The sequence below is a fragment of the Embiotoca jacksoni genome, unplaced genomic scaffold, assembly GCF_022577435.1.
Source record: "Embiotoca jacksoni isolate LCO1_2020_lvr unplaced genomic scaffold, fEmbJac1.0.p SCAF_43, whole genome shotgun sequence".
In the NCBI taxonomy this organism is placed as follows: Eukaryota; Metazoa; Chordata; class Actinopteri; family Embiotocidae; genus Embiotoca; species Embiotoca jacksoni.
This window is the reverse complement of record NW_027185396.1, coordinates 3051357-3076357: the sequence shown is the minus strand read 5'-3', so window position 1 is coordinate 3076357 and position 25001 is coordinate 3051357. Positions and strand designations below refer to the sequence as shown.

Below are 25001 nucleotides of genomic sequence, written 5' to 3'. Positions count from 1 at the left end.
GGAGCATCAGAACAGGAAGAAAGGTGATTTCAGTGATTTGAAGGTTGTTGGAGCCAGACGGGCTGGTCTGAGTATTCACTAACTGATGATCTACTGATGAACAACCATCTCTAGCTTTACACAGAACGGTCCGACAAAGAGAACATATCCAGGGAGCTGCAGTTCTCTGATGCCTCGTTGATGCCAGAGGTCAGAGGTCAGAGGAGGTCAGCCAGACTGGTTGGAGATGATAGAAAGGAAACAGTAACTCCAATAAGCACTCGTTCCAACCGAGAAGATCTGAACAACACCTGGAAGCTTGAAGCAGACGGACTCCAGTGGTGGTGGTGTGGTTGTGATGGTGGTGTGATGGTGGTGGTGGTGGTGGTGGTGTGGTGTGGTGATGATGGTGGTGGTGTGATGGTGGTGTGATGGTGTGGTGGTGGTGTGGTGTGATGGTGTGGTGTGGTGATGATGGTGGTGGTGTGGTGTGGTGGTGGTGTGATGGTGTGGTGGTGGTGTGGTGTGATGGTGTGGTGTGGTGATGATGGTGGTGGTGTGATGGTGGTGTGATGGTGATGGTGGTGGTGTGATGGTGTTGTGATGGTGTTGTGATGGTGATGGTGGTGGTGTGGTGTGGTGTGATGGTGTTGTGATGGTGGTGGTGTGGTGTGGTGTGATGGTGTTGTGATGGTGATGGTGGTGGTGTGGTGTGGTGTGATGGTGTTGTGATGGTGTTGTGATGGTGTGGTGTGATGGTGTTGTGATGGTGTTGTGATGGTGGTGGTGTGATGGTGTTGTGATGGTGTTGTGATGGTGGTGGTGGTGGTGTGATGGTGTGGTTGTGATGGTGTTGTGATGGTGATGGTGGTGTGATGGTGGTGGTGGTGTGATGGTGTTGTGATGGTGATGGTGGTGGTGGTTTGATATTTTCTTGTCCCACTTTGTGTCCTTCATACCAGCTGGGCATCATGTAAACACCACAGCCTACCTGAGTATTGGTGCTGACCGTGTCCGTCCCTTTATGTCCTCAGTGGACCGTCTCCTGATGGCTGCTTCCAGCAGGACAACGCACCACGTCACAAAGATCAAATCATCTCAAACTGGTTTCTGGAACATGACGATGAGTTCACTGGACTCCAAATATACACATATATATATATATGTAGTTCTGGACCTGGACGGTAGTTCTGGACCTGGACCGGTTCTGATGTGGTCCGGAGGTGAAAAACAGCAGTGAAATGTCCCTTCTTTATTTTTTATAAATACATTAAATGTTTCCTAAAGTAGAGAAAGCTTCCCTGAAGTGTCTGAGACGTTTTATGAACAGTGAGACAGCCTTCCGGTACCGTGTGGTGACCCGGTTCTAACGGAGTACCGGGGAAGCAGAACTCACCTTGACAAACGGGCTGACCTCGCCGTGTCCGGACAGCCCCGCCGCAGGGTGCAGCTCCGTCACGGCGGCCGAACCGGCGGCACCGGTCGGTTTGGACTGGGAGACGAACCGGGCCGGTGGGTTACGGAGTAACCGGGGCAAAGCGGGCCCGAACCGCGACAGTCGGGTCAACATTCCGCCTGTATTTGTGAAGGATACTATCCCGGAAGCGGAAACAGGAGGGTTTACTCCCGTTTCTTCTTCGTTTCCTAGAAGTTAACCGGCACGTTGCTGCCACCGGGAGGCGACCGACGGTACTGCACCCTGAGGACACGTTAACAGCTCAGTGGCCTGTGTTCTCGTGTATCCTTTCAGACTGCAGGGCCTCTTTTGGACCACAGAACCGTCCATACCCGGGTTAAACCCACGTTACACTGCAGTGGCTCCCCGTAGATCCACATTCTGATCCAGTTCTAAATGAAACAGGCTATAAAATGATGAATTGTTGTGTATGTTACATTTTAAGGCTGTAGATATTTAAGGTTATGATCATTTTAATGACTTGGAAGTTATCAAAAATACTAAGATCATCATATTTTTTATGTCTGTGATGTCCTGTGAGAACCGTGTACATATAAATACACTTTGTTAGGTTCCACCACTGGTTATTTCAAATATAAAATTATATTTTCAGAGCTAAGTGACATTAAACTTGTATTACAGCGTCTGCATCAAACACAACAACCACAAGTCAGGAATCATACTGAGAAAAAAGTGATTTTGAGCGGGCACTGCATGAGTTTACGTAACTTATATAACTGTAGCTGCAAGTGGTAACGATGGCGTCATGGTTGAAGCCTCAGACTCAGTGTTTTACTGGTTATTCCACCTTTAATAAGAACATTCTGGCAACAACAAAAAACTCCTGCTGAAAACTTTTAAGAGAATGTGGCAAAATAAAGTTATAGTTGGGTCTCTGAGAATCGCCCTGCTTATTTTATATTTTCCAAATCTGTGTTGTAGCTGCATTTCCTTTTCTTTGTGGTAGTTTCAACTATATTCTGCAGAAATACACAGCTCGGTTAAACTGATCCACGTATGACATCATCAGCCTCATGATGTCCTGATAGCAGCCTTCTCTGTTGTCTTTTGGACGACAGACAGATTTTTAGAAACATACAGTGGTGTGAAAAAGTGTTTCCCTTCCTGATTTCTTATTTTTTTGCATGTTTGTCACTTAAATGTTTCAGATCATCAAACAAATTTAAATATTAGTCAAAGATAACACAAGTAAACACAAAATGCAGTTTTTAAATGAAGAACCAATTGAAATGTGGGACGTTGTCTCACTATGCGGGACGTGGGACACCTGGATAAGCCAGCAATGATGATGATTTATTTTTAAACATACATTTTTTTTCTCAGTCAATAAACACTATATGATTATAAAAAGGTTAATTCTCCAACTTTTAAGCGTCTGTCGACCTTTCAATCAGTTCAGAAACACAAACAGTCATTTGCATTGATCGTTATTTATTTGTGTCCAATATACAATCAGTAACATTGTTGTTGTGTTGTATGATTAAAAAGCTTAACTTTTGTGCACATATATAATTTAACGAGATAAACAAATCTTTTTGTTGTTGTTGTTTTTACAAATTCACATATTGCTCGCTCGTCGTCCGGCCGGTCCAGTTCCTTCAGGTGGGTTTCATGATGCTGTTAAATACTGATGTACAAAAGGAGGAAAAACAGAAAGTCACGACCACAAACACACGCAGGCAGAACGACGTCACAGTTCCTGCATGAAAACAGATGCACTCCCAGAAAATGGATTTCCTTTTGGGAAGCGGAGCTTTTCCCACTTCCTGTTCAGTCTTTACAAACCACAGAGAGTCCAGAACAGAAAGTTGGCCACTGAGAACTGAGAAATGTCTGACAGGTAAACAATGCTGAGAAAAACAAACAAATTCAATAATGTGACCATCTTTAGATTCACTTCCAGCTTTGTTCTGGTGAAATGTTCCCCTACAGGTCCACAACATCGATAACGAGCCGCGGGGAGTTTAAGGATTCACTTGTACTTCTACTACATCAGAGTCCTGTTCTTCATACACAGACTTTAGTGAGGATTTTAAATGCTTAAAAATTCCCTCCACACATATATTAAGACATAAAAGTACTCTGTTTGGAATAATGATGCAGGTCTGATATAGTTTTTAAACCAAAAAAAAAGTTAAAAACAATTTGTGATGTCACACATCCTGCTCGTAGCTCCACCCCTTCATTTCAAACATTTAATGAGCACTTTCAGCTGATGATGTTTGTAGTTTTAAAGTCTGTTGGTGCCAACATCCACACATCATCTGAATAGGATGGGAATGTACAATCCAGCAGGAAGTGTTGTCATAGCAACAAGTTCCTAAGAATGGATACAAACGTTTCTCTGGTGACGACAGAATGTTGATGACATCACTTGTGTCTGATTGTGTTGAACAGACTGGAAACATTTAGGAACATGAAACAGAGCAAATGAAACCCGATGAAGAAACACGAAGCTCCTCTGAGTCTGGATTAGTTAAACCTCGTTTGAAGCGCACGTCTTAGATTTCCCGTTCTCTCTGTGACGCGCGGCGCTTCATGCACACCAGGTAGGGCCCAGGCAGTTCAGCATTTTCACGAGTTGGACACAAACTCACAAATAAAAGCTGATATTTTGGGGTCCGTGAAACATGAGCATCAATGTGTAGACTTCTTTCATTAAACTGTTAATTACAACTCTTTGATCCATTTTGGAGCCTTACATCTAAATTCATTTGTTTGCAATAAAATCATTTTAGAAGATGTTGTCTGAGGGACTCGGAACATCTTTACCTCCTTTTTGATTGGTTTATTTTTATAATGCATTACATTATTTTCATTTCAGGAATGGAAACTGTCTCGAATTTAGTCTGATAATATTTACTTTATTGTAATTTAGAATTTTATCAGTTTTTAATTTGCTGTCATAATTTTGACAGATTTTCCTTTCCACTCAGTGTAATGTAACATTTCACTTTTAGCAGAATTTCAACTGAGTAGTTTGAATTTTTTCAATCAAAGAGAGAAAGATGAGATCGATGTACAATTACAGACTCAGTGGAAGTTGGCTTGATGATGCTGCACCTCCTAAAATCCACTGAAGATGAGTCAGAGTCTGACATTAGGACCTCCCGCACTTTAGTTCATTATTCGGATTAAATATGACTGAACCTGAAGGATGTCACAATGCAGACAGATGTTAACAACACAAACATAACAATATAAATAAATCAAGGCGACTGATTCAAACATATGAGGCACTTCTCTGCCAAAAGGTCGCACATCGGCGAAAATGTTCTGTCATGTGGCCTCATTTCATATTCCATCATCATTTTAAAATGTGCTGTCCGACCACGAAGACTCCGCGGTGAGGACACTATTATACAAACTACAACCCTGTTTCCAAAGAAGTTGGGACGTTGTATAAAATATGAATAAAACCAGAATGCGATGATTTGCAAATCACATAGACTCATATTTAATTGATAATATATCATTCAGCATTAATGCTTCCTTCCAGATGTTCAAACTACCCATGCCATGTGCACTAATGCATCCTGTACCATCACAGATGCTGGCTTTAGAACTGAGCTGATAACAAGCTGGATGGTCCCTCTCCACTCCAGAATAGTGTGTTTTTAATGCAGTGCTGCCTGAGGGCCCGAAGATCACCACCATCCAATATTGGTTTCCAGCCTTGTCCCTTGTGTTCAGAGATTTCTCCAGATTCTCTGAATCTTTTAATGATATTATGAACCGTAGACGATGAAATCCACTAATTCTTTGTAGTTTTACGTTGAGGAACATTATTCTTAGATTGTTGAACTATTTTCCAACACAGTCTTTCAGAGTGGTGAACCTCTCCCCATCTTCACTGCTGAGAGACTCTGCCTCTCTGAAATCATCTTTTATACCCAATCATGTTACTGATCTGTTGTCACGGTAACCTCATTAGTTTGTTTTTGTCTTTACACAACTTTTCCAGTCTTTTGTCACAACTTATTTGAGACGTGTTGCTGCCATCAAATTCAAAATGAGCAGATCTTTTTTTTATAAAACATGAAAGATTTTTCCGTTTTAACATTTGATATGTTGTTTTTGGTCTATTTTCAATTAAATATTAATTTACATGATTTGCAAATCATCACATTCTGTTTTTATTTCCATTTTACACAGCGTCACTACTCTTTTGGAAACAGGGTTGTACCTTCTCATCAGAAACTCCATAAAACAGTTATAAAGAAATCTTTCAGAAAACAACAGCAAAAATGGTCTTTGGGAAAAAGCAACAACCAAAAGTGCACAAAAAAAGGAAAACCTTCTAAATGCCGACGCTGCAGAATGACATTATGTTCTGATGTCGTGTGAATGAGTCGTACCTCTAATGCAGGGGTGTCAAACTCATTTTAGTTAAGGGGCCACATGCTGCCCACTTTGATCTCAAGTGGGCCAGACCAGTAAAATCACAGCATAATAACGCATACATAACAACAATATTTCTCTGTTTAAATCATTGGTGAAGGTTTTTGGATGATAAACTCCATTTTAAGGTCTTTCTACAATAAACTAGAAACATAAAGACCAAAAACTCAGAATCAGTCCACTGTTTCTCTGCCCCGGCTCTCCTCTACAGATTCCCTCACAGCGAGCTGCTGTCTCCGGAGCAGACGTCACATTTACGCTGTTTTTGAAGCAATTACTGGATCGATTAAAAAAAACAAAAAACGTTTGTACTCATAAACCTCCATATTCTCATAGAAATGCAATTTATGTCTTTCTGTAATTTTCCCACTTAGCAGAGTCATCCGGCGGGCCGAGCTGGACCCCCTGGCGGGCCGGATGCGGCCCGCGGGCCGTATGTTTGACACCCCTACACTAATGACTGCAGACACGCGTCCTCATAGTGTCACATGGTTGGATGAGATGTCACAATGTTGTGTGACATCAATATAGCACTGACGAGCAGCTTTGTCCTGCTTTACCTGCAGAGACCTTTGATTTGAAGCTGAACTCTTCAGTTCCTCCGACTGCAGGTTTCAAAGGTCAAAATCAAAAACAACAATAAGAAAGAAATATTCAGCTCATGTTCAATCCTCCCGTGAGACAACTGACAGCGGCTCATTGCACAAACCCCAAAATCTCTGATGCTGTGAGTATAAACATCATAAAACCTCCATCACTGCCCCCCCCCTCCCTCCCTCCCTCCCACACACACACACACACCTTACCCACAATGCACCTGGGATAACATGTAAATCATTTGACCACTAGTGTACAGAAGGAATACTAAACCTTTGGAAAGTTTGTTCTGCAAAATACCAGAAAAGTTCAAAACTATCAAAGTCATGGCAACGACGACAAAAAAAGAAAAGACACATTAATTAACATAAAACATACACGGTATTGAGTGGAAATCCACACGAAGTGGAACCACCACGTCCACAAGCAAAAGCACTTTGGATGAGTTGAAAAGAAAGACGCAGCGTTAAGACGTGCGTCCGCTTTCTGTTTCTATCCTCTAAATCCGAACGTCCCACATGTTCGGGACCAACGTGACTCCGGTGGCTTCAGTTAAGACACTTCTCTGGTTTATTGGACACAACATGAGCTTGTAAACAAAGATAATAAAAAAAGGGCAACGCAGGCTAAATGCACCGGGTGGCGAAACCTTTAGTGGCTTCTAGTAAAACTGAAGGTTTGGTGTTTCATGCATCAGCAGGATCCAGTTAGAAACGCGGCGCCTTCGTCCCCACATAGAGACGGACGATAGAAAAAATAAAATATCATGGCGACTACAGACGTAAGGAATATATTTGTATGTATTCAGGCATACGGGATGAAGATTATGAGCAGCCCGGTTCAAAGAGGGACTGAGGAGTTCTCTGAGGAGGTGAGATGCAGGAGCGGATCAGGAGGAGGGCGACAGGGCGAGCGGAGCCGTCGGGGAGGCGACGGTGGTCGCCAGGTTGTACGTAGAGTTGGGAGACGAGGACGTGGGCGATGCCAGAGGGCTGAAAATGGGCCGCGCCGAGATGCTGGGCGAAGGGGAGAGCTGGGCGGCCGCGGCCGGCGTCGGGGAGTCCGAGCTCACCTCGTCTCCTTCCTCCGAGTCCCACACTTCGCTCTGCAAGTAGTCCGCGAATAAGGCCTTGGCCCGCTGCAGCACGCGGCTCAGGTTGTGGCGTCGCACCAGGCGGTCGAAGTGCATGGCCAGCTCGTTGTAGTCCAGGCTGTTCTTGATGATGTGGTCTCGATGCTCCAGCAGGATGGACAGGCACAGGAACAGCATGAAGGGGTTGCCCTTGCCGAACTCCTGAGGCGGCGGCAGCGAGCACAGTTTGATGCTGGTGGTCTCGGCTTTGAGCGAGCCGGGCGTGTTGGCGGCGGTGCCGGGGAGTCTGGCGCCGGGCGAGGGCAGCGGGTTGGAGGACGACCTGCTGCCGGACAGAGACAGGCCTCTACCGAAGGACAGGATGGGCGAGGACAGCAGCGATCTGCTCTGAGCGTGAGACGGGGAGGCGACGGACGTCTTCACCGTGGGAGTCGTGGGCGAGTTGACGCCTGAACTCCGGAGCACCTGGGCAGAAGACGCCAACACTTTCTGGACAGTTCTGGGAAAGGTGTCGCTCCCGTCGGTCCTGGCCGGAGACGTGGACTTGGGAGGCGAGTCGGGAGACGCACCCGGCCAGCTGGAGGGTGAAACCGAAGACGTGGGAGAGACGGAGGGGCCGGTTTTCCAGATGGGGAGGCCGGTGGGGAAGAGAGGCGGCGACGACATCGGACAGAAGCCGGTGTCCCAGTTTTTAATGAGCGGCGTCCTCTCTCCCGGGTCGTCCTCGCTGTCCACCGTGGACTGACGGCGCGGGACGCTCGGTGCTGGGTCCGAAGACGCCGAACCCCGAGGGCGCTCGGGGTCCTCGGCCTCGAAACTGTCTTCATTCCGGGCCGTGTAATACTTAAACTCCCCAAAACTGGTCTGCCTCTCGAAGGAAGGACACTGGAAGTCCTTCTTCTCCGGAGGAACGTCACATTCAGCCTCGCTTCCGTTTCTGCCGACGACACTTCTCACGTCCGCTTCCTCTCTCGACGGCCTCAGCATGTGCCGCCGGCGCTGCTTCTTCTTCTGCTCCTTGTCGTCTCCGAGGCCGTTCTCCATGGCGGCGTCCCTGCAGGACGCGGCGTCGTCCGCCTCCGGCGCCGGGCCCAGCAGCTCTACCTCGGTCTCGGGAGGATCCGGCGGCAGCGAGCTCCAGGTGACCTCCAGCATCCGCAGAGCGTCGTCGAACACGAACTCCCGCTTCAGCTCCAGCAGCAGCCAGCGGTAGCAGAAAAAGAGGTCGTCGGCGCCACGCGACACCAGGTAGGAGTAGAACTCGGGGTCCGAGTACTGCAGCAGCAGCTTCAGGTGCTGGAACTTGATGGACATGAGCTGCCCGTCCGGACGGAAGTTCCCCTCCAAGCGCTTCATGATGCCACAGAAGCAGATGAAGGCGTGAGCCTCGTTGTCCATCACGGCCAGTATCGGGGAGGCGATGTCACTCATGCCCTGACAGTACGAGATCTGGGAAAACAAGAGTTAGAGAGGTCATCGGGTCAAAGACGGGCTTTTAGGAACAAAATCAGATGGACCATTTCAGGAAAACAGAAAGAAAGAATGTATTTTAGTTCCAGGAGCCTCATTTATCATCTGGAAGCTCTTTTTTTTATGAGGAGAGAGAATCTAAATGATCAACTGATGATCTTCTGCTTGGGTTTGAGAAGATGTGCACACAGAACCAGTCCTGACCAGGTGGACCGAAGAACCTTACTGTTACTCAGGTGTGATTACAGGCCAACTGATACACAAACATCTTCTGTCAACCAGAAAATAATATACACATTATTACTGCTGCTGGATATTTCATTCAGAGAAAACCATTTAATTAAAGCTTTGTTTCCATCTTGTTCTCTGCTGCACCACTCATCCTGCAGCAGAGGATCTGATGACTGTCATCAATCTTCACATGATTTTCAATTATATTAATCAGCATATTTCACTTCTCTTTTATTTCCCCTATTTTTACTGGCGGCTAGTTGTATGTTGTGGTCATACATGTAACAGCTGTCAGCTAGCTGTCATCAAACAACATGGAGAAGAACACGGAAAACACCCGATTAATAATCAAATCATTGAGAGCGAATTTACCTTCACTAATAATAAACAAACTCTGATGAATGAGTATATATCTATATATATATATATATATATATATATATATATATAGATATATATCTCAACTGGATGGATGGAGCTCTCTGTACCATCAAGGCGAGCAGCTATTCCATAATTCCATTTATATCTTCTGCTGCCATTTTCAGGTTTAAACTAGAGGCTATTGATATCAATATAACGTTCCACAGAAAACTGCCGAGATTTTAATTTAAGTACAACAGATTTAAGTGTCGAAGGTTGAACCTGCACTAATTATGGTTCAGAGATGGGTTTTTAAAGTCAGACCGCTGTCAGATAATGTTCTCTGTGGCTTGTAAACATGGAGTAAAGTGGTGCCAATGCAGAGGAGTGAATTGTTGGAACCATCAGAAGTCTCATAAATTAACAATTAGCAGGTCTTGTTTGCGACGCAGCAGAAACTACAATTGGTTACTGTGATGGGGGAAGAAGGTCCATTCTACAAATTATACATTTAAAAATGTTTATCATCAGCGAACACTGGATATGTTCAGTAAGTCTCAACCAAACATCATCCATCAGTAATGTCATCATCCATCAGTGATGTCATCATCCATCAGTGATGTCATCGTTGGTTTGTGAACATTATGAATCCTCCAGTTCAGATTACCGTCTTTGCTAGTTCGGAGCGGTTTAGAGCAGGAAGTGACCATATTTGGACGAGCTGGGGGAGGAGCCAGAGGTGGATCTGACCGATCTGATTGGAAACCTGACGATACTACGTCCCGCCCACCGATAGCTGTAACCTGACTGCACCACAGACCTGTCAATCAAACAGACACGCCCCCAAAAACAGGTCTTCTTGAATCTTCTTTTCTAATGAATGAGGGATTATTTTCAGATGGACCTCCAGAAAACTAATAAGAAGGAGTGACTTTAGCTAACAACACCGAGATAACTGATGGACACATTTTATTCACTTTGGATTTGATGAGACAAGTTGAATGGGAGTCTATGGAGCCGACCTTTGAACCCACCTGTGGATGTGTGATGGCAAACGTGGTGAGCAGGTCTGTGAGGGCGGTCAGATGTGGACTGTCCTCCGAGCCGGCGTAGTACTGGTGTGCCCGGTCCGTCCTCAGGACGTCTTTGAGGACGTTCCCCCGGATGAACTCCAGGTCCTCGTGGCTGACACGGGCCGTCCACTCGCTCTTCAGCTGGTCGTACTCCCTTGTCTTCCTCTTCATGTAGTCCATTCGCTCCTGTCCGCTCAGTCCGTCGGGGTAGACGTTGAGAAGGTATCGCCACACCACCTGACACGTTGATGGACAGTCAGAAAATACAACATGGAACCTCTTGGTTTCTTTTCTTTTGCTCAAATAATACATCAAAAGTCAGAGTTAAGATTCAATATGAACTACAACTGAGCAGCTGCATCAGCATCACAGTTTACTACATTTGACCAACATCCACTTGTGTTCGTTGGATTGCAGAACATGAGTCTGGTACATGAAGACTGTTCCTGTACGGCGTGAACAGGCGGCAGCACCGTGCACAGAGCAGCAGGAACCTTTGCACGAGGAAGTGTTCCGAGCTCCATCAGAGTTCAACACGTTACTTTGACAACCGGTACATGAACATGTGTGATGTCACCGTGGACCTGAAACTGGAGCAGAGAAACAGCAGATTTTGTCGAACAGAAAATCTTCAACACGCTGTTTTGTCATTTTGGAGCAGCCTGTTGCCATGGCGCCACAGTTCAGGTGGTTCACAGTGTATGTTCCCCTCAGAAGGTCCCGGTGGACCTCGGTGTTGACAGTCTGACTCTGGGGGACGAATTCACGGTGACACAAAGGAAACCCACCTGGTCTTCTGACCTGATGCCTTCTTCGGTCTCAGACAGTGAAGCTCCGTAACTTCCCGACTGAGGTTGTATCTTCCTGCTGCTCCGTGCATGTCCTGCTACAGCACCTCGTTCACGTGCAACAGGACCAGCCTCAGAACCTTTTGATAGTGTAATGTTAATAGGAGCGGTACTGAACCTTGCGCAGCGACGGCTCCACACCACCATGGTAGATCCGCAGCCGGAGCTCCTCGGGCCGGGTCAGCTGGCCCTGCCCGTTCAGGTAACTGTGAAACTCAGCGTCGCTTAGGGGGGGCTTGAAAGGCTTGATCTCCTCCCCGTAGGACCAGCTGAAGGCCTGCTGGACTTTGGACAGCGTCCGGCCCACCTGGAAGGAGGTGAAACGGACACATGAGCACCGACGGCACCACAGACGGGCTGAGAGGTGAAACAGAGGGAGGTGAGCTCACCTGGGACAGCAGCGACTGGGTAAAGGGAAGAGCTGCAGATGCCAGAGACCTCGTCCTGTCTGAGATCAGCTGCTCAGAGCCGATCACGTCTTTGGGGCTGATGATGTCCCAGTCCTCCATGACCGGGCCTGGAAACACAAGGCTCAACAATCACCTGGTTCTACTGCTTTTGAATCTTCCCTTTGGTTTTGATGTCCTGTTAACTGCTCTGAGGAAACACAGTGTTCTTACTGTCCTCTGAAGGTTTTATGTCCATCTTGAGCTGCAGATATGGTTTGGCTGCGCTAACAAATGCGACGTCCAGATCCCAGTCAGACAGCAGAGACGTGAACACCTCGGCGCCGCTACGATCCCGCGACACGTAGCTGATGCTGAAGTTCCGCTTCCTGTTGGAAAGACATCAACGACAACAAGACGCTGAGCGACATGCTGAAGCTCATCGGGATCGTGTGTGTGTGTGTGTGTGTGTGTGTGCGTGTGTGTGGGGTGGGGTGGGGGTGGGAGGGTGTCTTACCCGTTCAGATCAAAAGCTCTGATGAGGATGTGCTGCAGGACCTCCAGCGATGTTATCTGCGGATCGACAGCGAAGGAGCGAAACTCCACAGGAAGTACCGCCTCACATTTCTGGAAGGAGATACGTCACAGTTCAGACCACCGATTTACAATCAGACCACAACGTTTCAGACTGTATCAGAATGTTTCAGACTGTTTTACAATGTTTTAGAATGTTTCAGACTGTTTTACAATGTTTCAGAATACTTCAGAATGTTTCAGACGGTTTCAGATTGTTTTAGAATGTTTCAGACGGTTTCAGAATATTTTAGAATGTTTTAGAATGTTTCAGACTGTTTCAGAATATTTTAGAATGTTTCAGAACGTTTCAGATTGTTTTAGAATGTTTCAGACTTTCAGAATGTTTCAGAACGTTTCAGAATATTTTAGAATGTTTCAGAATGTTTCAGACGGTTTCAGATTGTTTTAGAATGTTTCAGAATGTTTCAGATTGTTTTAGAATGTTTCAGACTTTCAGACTGTTTCAGAACGTTTCAGAATATTTTAGAATGTTTCAGACTGTTTCAGACTTTCAGAATGTTTCAGAACGTTTCAGACTGTTTCAGACTGTTTTAGAAAGTTTCAGACTGTTGCAGACTGTTTCAGAATGTTTTAGAATGTTTCAGACTGTTTCAGAATGTTTTAGAATGTTTCAGACTGTTTCAGAATGTTTTAGAATGTTTCAGACTGTTGCAGACTGTTTCAGACTGTTTTAGAATGTTTTAGAATGTTTCAGAATGTTTTAGAATGTTTCAGACTGTTTCAGACTTTCAGAATGTTTCAGAACGTTTCAGAATATTTCAGAATATTTTAGAATGTTTCAGACTGTTTCAGACTGTTTTAGAAAGTTTCAGACTGTTGCAGACTGTTTCAGAATGTTTTAGAATGTTTCAGAACGTTTTAGACTATTTTAGAATGTTTTAGAATGTTTCCGAATGTTTCAGACTGTTTCAGAATGTTTCAGAACGTTTCAGACTGTTTCAGACTGTTTCAGAATGTTTCAGAATGTTTTAGTTTTCAGACTTTTTTAGAATGTTTGACTGTTTTAGTTTTCAGACTGTTTCAGAATGTTTTAGAATGTTTTAGAATGTTTCAGAACGTTTCAGACTGTTTTAGAATGTTTCATAACGTTTTAGAATGTTTTAGAACGTTTCACAATGTTTTAGAATGTTTCAGAATATTTTATAGTATTCAGACTGTTTTAGAATGTTTGACTGTTTGAGTTTTCAGACTGTTTCAGAATGTTTTAGAATGCTTCAGAATGTTTTAGAATGTTTCAGAATGTTTTAGAGTTTTCAGACTGTTTCATAACGTTTCAGACTGTTTCAGAACGTTTCAGACTGTTTCAGAATGCTTCAGAATATTTTAGAATGCTTCAGAATGTTTTAGAATGTTTCAGACCATTTCAGACTGTTTCAGAATGTTTTAGAATGCTTCAGAATGTTTTAGAATGTTTCAGAATGTTTCAGAATGTTTCAGAATGTTTCAGACCATTTCAGAATGTTTTAGAATGTTTCAGACCATTTCAGAATGTTTTAGAATGTTTCAGAATGTTTCGGAATGTTTTAGAATGTTTCAGACCATTTCAGACTGTTTCAGAATGTTTTAGAATGCTTCAGAATGTTTTAGAATGTTTCAGAATGTTTCAGAATGTTTCGGAATGTTTCAGACCATTTCAGAATGTTTTAGAATGTTTCAGACCATTTCAGAATGTTTTAGAATGTTTCAGAATGTTTCGGAATGTTTTAGAATGTTTCAGACCATTTCAGAATGTTTTAGAATGTTTCAGAATGTTTCGGAATGTTTTAGAATGTTTCAGAATGTTTTAGAATGTTTCAGACCATTTCAGAATGTTTTAGAATGTTTCAGACCATTTCAGAATGTTTTAGAATGTTTCAGAATGTTTCGGAATGTTTTAGAATGTTTCAGACCATTTCAGAATGTTTTAGAATGTTTCAGAATGTTTCGGAATGTTTTAGAATGTTTCAGAATGTTTTAGAATGCTTCAGAATGTTTTAGAATGTTTCAGACCGTTTTAGAATGTTTTAGAATGTTTCAGACCATTTCAGAATGTTTTAGAATGTTTCAGAATGTTTTAGAATGCTTCAGAATGTTTTAGAATGTTTCAGACCGTTTTAGAATGTTTTAGAATGTTTCAGACTGTTTCAGAATGTTTTAGAATGTTTCAGAACGTTTCAGAATGTTTTACAACGTTTCACAATGTTTTAGAATGTTTCAGAATATTTTATAGTTTTCAGACTGTTTTAGAATGTTTGACTGAGTTTTCAGACTGTTTCAGAATGTTTTAGAATGCTTCAGAATGTTTCAGACTGTTTTAGAAGGTTTGACTGTTTTAGAGTTTTCAGACTGTTTCAGACTGTTTCAGAATGTTTCAGACTGTTTCACAATGTTTTAGAATGTTTCAGAACGTTTTAGAATGTTTCAGAATGTTTTAGAATGTTTCACAACGTTTTAGAATGTTTCAACGTTTTAGAACGTTTCAGAATGTTTTAGAATGTTTCAGAACGTTTTAGAATGTTTCATAATGTTTTAGAATGTTTCAGAACGTTTTAGACTATTTTAGAATGTTTCAGAATGTTTCAGAATGTTTTAGTTTTCAGACTTTTTTAGAATGTTTGACTGTTTTAGTTTTCAGAATGTTTTAGAATGTTTTAGACTGTTTCAGAATGTTTCAGAACGTTTCAGACTGTTTCAGAATGTTTTAGAATGTTTCAGAATGTTTCAGACTGTTTCAGAATGTTTTAGAATGTTTCAGACTGTTGCAGACTGTTTCAGACTGTTTTAGAATGTTTTAGAATGTTTCAGAATGTTTTAGAATGTTTCAGACTGTTTCAGACTTTCAGAATGTTTCAGAACGTTTCAGAATATTTCAGAATATTTTAGAATGTTTCAGACTGTTTCAGACTGTTTTAGAAAGTTTCAGACTGTTGCAGACTGTTTCAGAATGTTTTAGAATGTTTCAGAATGTTTCAGAACGTTTTAGACTATTTTAGAATGTTTTAGAATGTTTCAGAATGTTTCAGACTGTTTCAGAATGTTTCAGAATGTTTTAGTTTTCAGACTTTTTTAGAATGTTTGACTGTTTTAGTTTTCAGACTGTTTCAGAATGTTTTAGAATGTTTTAGAATGTTTCAGAACGTTTCAGACTGTTTTAGAATGTTTCATAACGTTTTAGAATGTTTTAGAACGTTTCACAATGTTTTAGAATGTTTCAGAATATTTTATAGTTTTCAGACTGTTTTAGAATGTTTGACTGTTTGAGTTTTCAGACTGTTTCAGAATGTTTTAGAATGCTTCAGAATGTTTTAGAGTTTTCAGACTGTTTCATAACGTTTCAGACTGTTTCAGAATGTTTCAGACTGTTTCAGAATGCTTCAGAATATTTTAGAATGCTTCAGAATGTTTTAGAATGTTTCAGACCATTACAGACTGTTTCAGAATGTTTTAGAATGCTTCAGAATGTTTTAGAATGTTTCAGAATGTTTCGGAATGTTTCAGAATGTTTCGGAATGTTTTAGAATGTTTCAGACCATTTCAGAATGTTTTAGAATGTTTCAGAATGTTTCGGAATGTTTTAGAATGTTTCAGAATGTTTTAGAATGCTTCAGAATGTTTTAGAATGTTTCAGACCGTTTTAGAATGTTTTAGAATGTTTCAGACCATTTCAGAATGTTTTAGAATGTTTCAGAATGTTTTAGAATGCTTCAGAATTTTTTAGAATGTTTCAGACCGTTTTAGAATGTTTTAGAATGTTTCAGACTGTTTCAGAATGTTTTTGAATGTTTCAGAACGTTTCAGAATGTTTTACGTTTCACAATGTTTTAGAATGTTTCAGAATATTTTATAGTTTTCAGACTGTTTTAGAATGTTTGACTGAGTTTTCAGACTGTTTCAGAATGTTTTAGAATGCTTCAGAATGTTTCAGACTGTTTTAGAAGGTTTGACTGTTTTAGAGTTTTCAGACTGTTTCAGACTGTTTCAGACTGTTTCACAATGTTTTAGAATGTTTCAGAACGTTTTAGAATGTTTCAGAATGTTTTAGAATGTTTCACAACGTTTTAGAATGTTTCAACGTTTTAGAACGTTTCAGAATGTTTTAGAATGTTTCAGAACGTTTTAGAATGTTTCAGAACGTTTTAGACTGTTTCAGAACGTTTTAGACTATTTTAGAATGTTTTAGAATGTTTCAGAATGTTTCAGACTGTTTCAGAATGTTTCAGAACGTTTCAGACTGTTTCAGACTGTTTCAGAATGTTTCAGAATGTTTTAGTTTTCAGACTTTTTTAGAATGTTTGACTGTTTTAGTTTTCAGACTGTTTCAGAATGTTTTAGAATGTTTCAGAACGTTTCAGACTGTTTTAGAATGTTTCATAACGTTTTAGAATATTTTAGAACGTTTCACAACGTTTTAGAATGTTTCACAATATTTTATAGTTTTCAGACTGTTTTAGAATGTTTGACTGTTTGAGTTTTCAGACTGTTTCAGAATGTTTTAGAATGCTTCAGAATGTTTTAGAATGTTTCAGAATGTTTTAGAGTTTTCAGACTGTTTCATAACGTTTCAGACTGTTTCAGAACGTTTCAGACTGTTTCAGAATGCTTCAGAATATTTTAGAATGCTTCAGAATGTTTTAGAATATTTCAGACCATTTCAGACTGTTTCAGAATGTTTTAGAATGCTTCAGAATGTTTCAGAATGTTTCGGAATGTTTCAGAATGTTTCAGAATGTTTCGGAATGTTTTAGAATGTTTCAGACCATTTCAGAATGTTTTAGAATGTTTCAGACCATTTCAGAATGTTTTAGAATGTTTCAGAATGTTTCGGAATGTTTTAGAATGTTTCAGACCATTTCAGAATGTTTTAGAATGTTTCAGAATGTTTCGGAATGTTTTAGAATGTTTCAGAATGTTTTAGAATGCTTCAGAATGTTTTAGAATGTTTCAGACCGTTTTAGAATGTTTTAGAATGTTTCAGACCATTTCAGAATGTTTTAGAATGTTTCAGAATGTTTTAGAATGCTTCAGAATGTTTTAGAATGTTTCAGACCGTTTTAGAATGTTTTAGAATGTTTCAGACTGTTTCAGAATGTTTTAGAATGTTTCAGAACGTTTCAGAATGTTTTACAACGTTTCACAATGTTTTAGAATGTTTCAGAATATTTTATAGTTTTCAGACTGTTTTAGAATGTTTGACTGAGTTTTCAGACTGTTTCAGAATGTTTTAGAATGCTTCAGAATGTTTCAGACTGTTTTAGAATGTTTCAGACTGTTTTAGAAGGTTTGACTGTTTTAGAGTTTTCAGACTGTTTCAGACTGTTTCAGAATGTTTCAGACTGTTTCACAATGTTTTAGAATGTTTCAGAACGTTTTAGAATGTTTCAGAATGTTTTAGAATGTTTCACAACGTTTTAGAATGTTTCAACGTTTTAGAACGTTTCAGACTGTTTTAGAATGTTTCATAACGTTTTAGAATGTTTCATAATGTTTTAGAATGTTTCAGAACGTTTTAGACTATTTTAGAATGTTTTAGAATGTTTCAGAATGTTTCAGACTGTTTCAGAATGTTTCAGAATGTTTTAGTTTTCAGACTTTTTTAGAATGTTTGACTGTTTTAGTTTTCAGACTGTTTCAGAATGTTTTAGAATGTTTTAGAATGTTTCAGAACGTTTCAGACTGTTTTAGAATGTTTCATAACGTTTTAGAATGTTTTAGAACGTTTCACAATGTTTTAGAATGTTTCAGACTGTTTCAGAATGTTTTAGAATGTTTCAGAACGTTTCAGAATGTTTTACAACGTTTCACAATGTTTTAGAATGTTTCAGAATATTTTATAGTTTTCAGACTGTTTTAGAATGTTTGACTGTTTGAGTTTTCAGACTGTTTCAGAATGTTTTAGAATGCTTCAGAATGTTTTAGAATGTTTCAGAATGTTTTAGAATGTTTCACAACGTTTTAGAATGTTTCAACGTTTTAGAACGTTTCAGAATGTTTTAGAATGTTTCAGAACGTTTTAGAATGTTTCATAATGTTTTAGAATGTTTCAGAACGTTTTAGACTATTTCAGAATGTTTTAGAATGTTTTAGACTGTTTCAGAATGTTTCAGAACGTTTCAGACTGTTTCAGAATGTTTTAGAATGTTTCAGAATGTTTCAGACTGTTTCAGAATGTTTTAGAATGTTTCAGACTGTTTCAGAATGTTTTAGAATGTTTCAGACTGTTGCAGACTGTTTCAGAATGTTTTAGTTTTCAGACTTTTTTAGAATGTTTGACTGTTTTAGTTTTCAGACTGTTTCAGAATGTTTTAGAATGTTTCAGAACGTTTTAGAATGTTTCATAATGTTTTAGAATGTTTCAGAACGTTTTAGACTATTTTAGAATGTTTTAGAATGTTTCAGAATGTTTCAGACTGTTTCAGAATGTTTCAGAATGTTTTAGTTTTCAGACTTTTTTAGAATGTTTGACTGTTTTAGTTTTCAGACTGTTTCAGAATGTTTTAGAATGTTTTAGAATGTTTCAGAACGTTTCAGACTGTTTTAGAATGTTTCATAACGTTTTAGAATGTTTTAGAACGTTTCACAATGTTTTAGAATGTTTCAGAATATTTTAGTTTTCAGACTGTTTTAGAATGTTTGACTGTTTGAGTTTTCAGACTGTTTCAGAATGTTTTAGAATGCTTCAGAATGTTTTAGAATGTTTCAGAATGTTTTAGAGTTTTCAGACTGTTTCATAACGTTTCAGACTGTTTCATAACGTTTTAGAATGTTTCAGACTGTTTCAGAATGTTTTAGAATGTTTCAGAACGTTTCAGAATGTTTTACAACGTTTCACAATGTTTTAGAATGTTTCAGAATATTTTATAGTTTTCAGACTGTTTTAGAATGTTTGACTGTTTGAGTTTTCAGACTGTTTCAGAATGTTTTAGAATGCTTCAGAATGTTTTAGAATGTTTCAGAATGTTTCACAACGTTTTAGAATGTTTCAACGTTTTAGAACGTTTCAGAATGTTTTAGAATGTTTCAGAACGTTTTAGAATGTTTCATAATGTTTTAGAATGTTTCAGAACGTTTTAGACTATTTCAGAATGTTTTAGAATGTTTTAGACTGTTTCAGAATGTTTCAGAACGTTTCAGACTGTTTCAGAATGTTTTAGAATGTTTCAGAATGTTTCAGACTGTTTCAGAATGTTTTAGAATGTTTCAGACTGTTTCAGAATGTTTTAGAATGTTTCAGACTGTTGCAGACTGTTTCAGACTGTTTTAGAATGTTTTAGAATGTTTCAGAATGTTTCAGACTTTCAGAATGTTTCAGAACGTTTCAGAATATTTCAGAATATTTTAGAATGTTTTAGACTGTTTCAGAATGTTTCATAACGTTTCAGACTGTTTCATAACGTTTCAGACTGTTTCAGAACGTTTCAGACTGTTTCAGAATGCTTCAGAATATTTTAGAATGCTTCAGAATGTTTTAGAATGTTTCAGACCATTTCAGACTGTTTCAGAATGTTTTAGAATGCTTCAGAATGTTTTAGAATGTTTCAGACCATTTCAGAATGTTTTAGAATGTTTCAGAATGTTTCAGAATGTTTTAGAATGTTTCAGACCATTTCAGAATGTTTTAGAATGTTTTAGAATGTTTCAGAACGTTTCAGACTGTTTTAGAATGTTTCATAACGTTTTAGAATGTTTTAGAACGTTTCACAATGTTTTAGAATGTTTCAGACTGTTTCAGAATGTTTTAGAATGTTTCAGAACGTTTCAGAATGTTTTACAACGTTTCACAATGTTTTAGAATGTTTCAGAATATTTTATAGTTTTCAGACTGTTTTAGAATGTTTGACTGTTTGAGTTTTCAGACTGTTTCAGAATGTTTTAGAATGCTTCAGAATGTTTTAGAATGTTTCAGAATGTTTTAGAATGTTTCACAACGTTTTAGAATGTTTCAACGTTTTAGAACGTTTCAGAATGTTTTAGAATGTTTCAGAACGTTTTAGAATGTTTCATAATGTTTTAGAATGTTTCAGAACGTTTTAGACTATTTCAGAATGTTTTAGAATGTTTTAGACTGTTTCAGAATGTTTCAGAACGTTTCAGACTGTTTCAGAATGTTTTAGAATGTTTCAGAATGTTTCAGACTGTTTCAGAATGTTTTAGAATGTTTCAGACTGTTTCAGAATGTTTTAGAATGTTTCAGACTGTTGCAGACTGTTTCAGAATGTTTTAGTTTTCAGACTTTTTTAGAATGTTTGACTGTTTTAGTTTTCAGACTGTTTCAGAATGTTTTAGAATGTTTCAGAACGTTTTAGAATGTTTCATAATGTTTTAGAATGTTTCAGAACGTTTTAGACTATTTTAGAATGTTTTAGAATGTTTCAGAATGTTTCAGACTGTTTCAGAATGTTTCAGAATGTTTTAGTTTTCAGACTTTTTTAGAATGTTTGACTGTTTTAGTTTTCAGACTGTTTCAGAATGTTTTAGAATGTTTTAGAATGTTTCAGAACGTTTCAGACTGTTTTAGAATGTTTCATAACGTTTTAGAATGTTTTAGAACGTTTCACAATGTTTTAGAATGTTTCAGAATATTTTAGTTTTCAGACTGTTTTAGAATGTTTGACTGTTTGAGTTTTCAGACTGTTTCAGAATGTTTTAGAATGCTTCAGAATGTTTTAGAATGTTTCAGAATGTTTTAGAGTTTTCAGACTGTTTCATAACGTTTCAGACTGTTTCATAACGTTTTAGAATGTTTCAGACTGTTTCAGAATGTTTTAGAATGTTTCAGAACGTTTCAGAATGTTTTACAACGTTTCACAATGTTTTAGAATGTTTCAGAATATTTTATAGTTTTCAGACTGTTTTAGAATGTTTGACTGTTTGAGTTTTCAGACTGTTTCAGAATGTTTTAGAATGCTTCAGAATGTTTTAGAATGTTTCAGAATGTTTCACAACGTTTTAGAATGTTTCAACGTTTTAGAACGTTTCAGAATGTTTTAGAATGTTTCAGAACGTTTTAGAATGTTTCATAATGTTTTAGAATGTTTCAGAACGTTTTAGACTATTTCAGAATGTTTTAGAATGTTTTAGACTGTTTCAGAATGTTTCAGAACGTTTCAGACTGTTTCAGAATGTTTTAGAATGTTTCAGAATGTTTCAGACTGTTTCAGAATGTTTTAGAATGTTTCAGACTGTTTCAGAATGTTTTAGAATGTTTCAGACTGTTGCAGACTGTTTCAGACTGTTTTAGAATGTTTTAGAATGTTTCAGAATGTTTCAGACTTTCAGAATGTTTCAGAACGTTTCAGAATATTTCAGAATATTTTAGAATGTTTTAGACTGTTTCAGAATGTTTCATAACGTTTCAGACTGTTTCATAACGTTTCAGACTGTTTCAGAACGTTTCAGACTGTTTCAGAATGCTTCAGAATATTTTAGAATGCTTCAGAATGTTTTAGAATGTTTCAGACCATTTCAGACTGTTTCAGAATGTTTTAGAATGCTTCAGAATGTTTTAGAATGTTTCAGACCATTTCAGAATGTTTTAGAATGTTTCAGAATGTTTCAGAATGTTTTAGAATGTTTCAGACCATTTCAGAATGTTTTAGAATGTTTTAGAATGTTTCAGAACGTTTCAGACTGTTTTAGAATGTTTCATAACGTTTTAGAATGTTTTAGAACGTTTCACAATGTTTTAGAATGTTTCAGACTGTTTCAGAATGTTTTAGAATGTTTCAGAACGTTTCAGAATGTTTTACAACGTTTCACAATGTTTTAGAATGTTTCAGAATATTTTATAGTTTTCAGACTGTTTTAGAATGTTTGACTGTTTGAGTTTTCAGACTGTTTCAGAATGTTTTAGAATGCTTCAGAATGTTTTAGAATGTTTCAGAATGTTTTAGAATGTTTCACAACGTTTTAGAATGTTTCAACGTTTTAGAACGTTTCAGAATGTTTTAGAATGTTTCAGAACGTTTTAGAATGTTTCATAATGTTTTAGAATGTTTCAGAACGTTTTAGACTATTTCAGAATGTTTTAGAATGTTTTAGACTGTTTCAGAATGTTTCAGAACGTTTCAGACTGTTTCAGAATGTTTTAGAATGTTTCAGAATGTTTCAGACTGTTTCAGAATGTTTTAGAATGTTTCAGACTGTTTCAGAATGTTTTAGAATGTTTCAGACTGTTGCAGACTGTTTCAGAATGTTTTAGTTTTCAGACTTTTTTAGAATGTTTGACTGTTTTAGTTTTCAGACTGTTTCAGAATGTTTTAGAATGTTTCAGAACGTTTTAGACTATTTTAGAATGTTTTAGAATGTTTCAGAATGTTTCAGACTGTTTCAGAATGTTTCAGAATGTTTTAGTTTTCAGACTTTTTTAGAATGTTTGACTGTTTTAGTTTTCAGACTGTTTCAGAATGTTTTAGAATGTTTTAGAATGTTTCAGAACGTTTCAGACTGTTTTAGAATGTTTCATAACGTTTTAGAATGTTTTAGAACGTTTCACAATGTTTTAGAATGTTTCAGAATATTTTAGTTTTCAGACTGTTTTAGAATGTTTGACTGTTTGAGTTTTCAGACTGTTTCAGAATGTTTTAGAATGCTTCAGAATGTTTCAGAATGTTTTAGAGTTTTCAGACTGTTTCATAACGTTTCAGACTGTTTCATAACGTTTTAGAATGTTTCAGACTGTTTCAGAATGTTTTAGAATGTTTCAGAACGTTTCAGAATGTTTTACAACGTTTCACAATGTTTTAGAATGTTTCAGAATATTTTATAGTTTTCAGACTGTTTTAGAATGTTTGACTGTTTGAGTTTTCAGACTGTTTCAGAATGTTTTAGAATGCTTCAGAATGTTTTAGAATGTTTCAGAATGTTTTAGAGTTTTCAGACTGTTTCATAACGTTTCAGACTGTTTCAGAACGTTTCAGACTGTTTCAGAATGCTTCAGAATATTTTAGAATGCTTCAGAATGTTTTAGAATATTTCAGACCATTTCAGACTGTTTCAGAATGTTTTAGAATGCTTCAGAATGTTTCAGAATGTTTCGGAATGTTTCAGAATGTTTCAGAATGTTTCGGAATGTTTTAGAATGTTTCAGACCATTTCAGAATGTTTTAGAATGTTTCAGACCATTTCAGAATGTTTTAGAATGTTTCAGAATGTTTCGGAATGTTTTAGAATGTTTCAGACCATTTCAGAATGTTTTAGAATGTTTCAGAATGTTTCGGAATGTTTTAGAATGTTTCAGAATGTTTTAGAATGCTTCAGAATGTTTTAGAATGTTTCAGACCGTTTTAGAATGTTTTAGAATGTTTCAGACCATTTCAGAATGTTTTAGAATGTTTCAGAATGTTTTAGAATGCTTCAGAATGTTTTAGAATGTTTCAGACCGTTTTAGAATGTTTTAGAATGTTTCAGACTGTTTCAGAATGTTTTAGAATGTTTCAGAACGTTTCAGAATGTTTTACAACGTTTCACAATGTTTTAGAATGTTTCAGAATATTTTATAGTTTTCAGACTGTTTTAGAATGTTTGACTGAGTTTTCAGACTGTTTCAGAATGTTTTAGAATGCTTCAGAATGTTTCAGACTGTTTTAGAATGTTTCAGACTGTTTTAGAAGGTTTGACTGTTTTAGAGTTTTCAGACTGTTTCAGACTGTTTCAGAATGTTTCAGACTGTTTCACAATGTTTTAGAATGTTTCAGAACGTTTTAGAATGTTTCAGAATGTTTTAGAATGTTTCACAACGTTTTAGAATGTTTCAACGTTTTAGAACGTTTCAGAATGTTTTAGAATGTTTCAGAACGTTTTAGAATGTTTCATAATGTTTTAGAATGTTTCAGAACGTTTTAGACTATTTTAGAATGTTTTAGAATGTTTCAGAATGTTTCAGACTGTTTCAGAATGTTTCAGAATGTTTTAGTTTTCAGACTTTTTTAGAATGTTTGACTGTTTTAGTTTTCAGACTGTTTCAGAATGTTTTAGAATGTTTTAGAATGTTTCAGAACGTTTCAGACTGTTTTAGAATGTTTCATAACGTTTTAGAATGTTTTAGAACGTTTCACAATGTTTTAGAATGTTTCAGACTGTTTCAGAATGTTTTAGAATGTTTCAGAACGTTTCAGAATGTTTTACAACGTTTCACAATGTTTTAGAATGTTTCAGAATATTTTATAGTTTTCAGACTGTTTTAGAATGTTTGACTGTTTGAGTTTTCAGACTGTTTCAGAATGTTTTAGAATGCTTCAGAATGTTTTAGAATGTTTCAGAATGTTTTAGAATGTTTCACAACGTTTTAGAATGTTTCAACGTTTTAGAACGTTTCAGAATGTTTTAGAATGTTTCAGAACGTTTTAGAATGTTTCATAATGTTTTAGAATGTTTCAGAACGTTTTAGACTATTTCAGAATGTTTTAGAATGTTTTAGACTGTTTCAGAATGTTTCAGAACGTTTCAGACTGTTTCAGAATGTTTTAGAATGTTTCAGAATGTTTCAGACTGTTTCAGAATGTTTTAGAATGT

The 25001-nt window shown here is 38.0% G+C and overlaps 2 protein-coding genes across 2 annotated transcripts in view; both read right to left on the bottom strand.

The window, feature by feature from the left end:
- Positions 1-1603, bottom strand: part of ndufb11 (NADH:ubiquinone oxidoreductase subunit B11) — a 4407-nt gene extending 2804 nt beyond the window's left edge. Inside the window, exon 1 of the mRNA XM_069169107.1 lies at positions 1376-1603. Coding sequence (XP_069025208.1) covers positions 1376-1549 — 174 coding nt within the window. The 5' untranslated portion in view covers positions 1550-1603. The remainder of the gene's footprint in view (positions 1-1375) is intronic.
- A 1267-nt stretch (positions 1604-2870) lies between these two features.
- Positions 2871-25001, bottom strand: part of tbc1d25 (TBC1 domain family, member 25) — a 42289-nt gene continuing 20158 nt past the window's right edge. The window contains exons 2-7 of the mRNA XM_069169109.1: positions 12433-12542; positions 12150-12304; positions 11919-12046; positions 11648-11836; positions 10643-10918; positions 2871-8996 (exon numbers count right to left, since the gene is read on the bottom strand). Coding sequence (XP_069025210.1) covers positions 7344-8996; positions 10643-10918; positions 11648-11836; positions 11919-12046; positions 12150-12304; positions 12433-12542 — 2511 coding nt within the window. The 3' untranslated portion in view covers positions 2871-7343. The remainder of the gene's footprint in view (positions 8997-10642; positions 10919-11647; positions 11837-11918; positions 12047-12149; positions 12305-12432; positions 12543-25001) is intronic.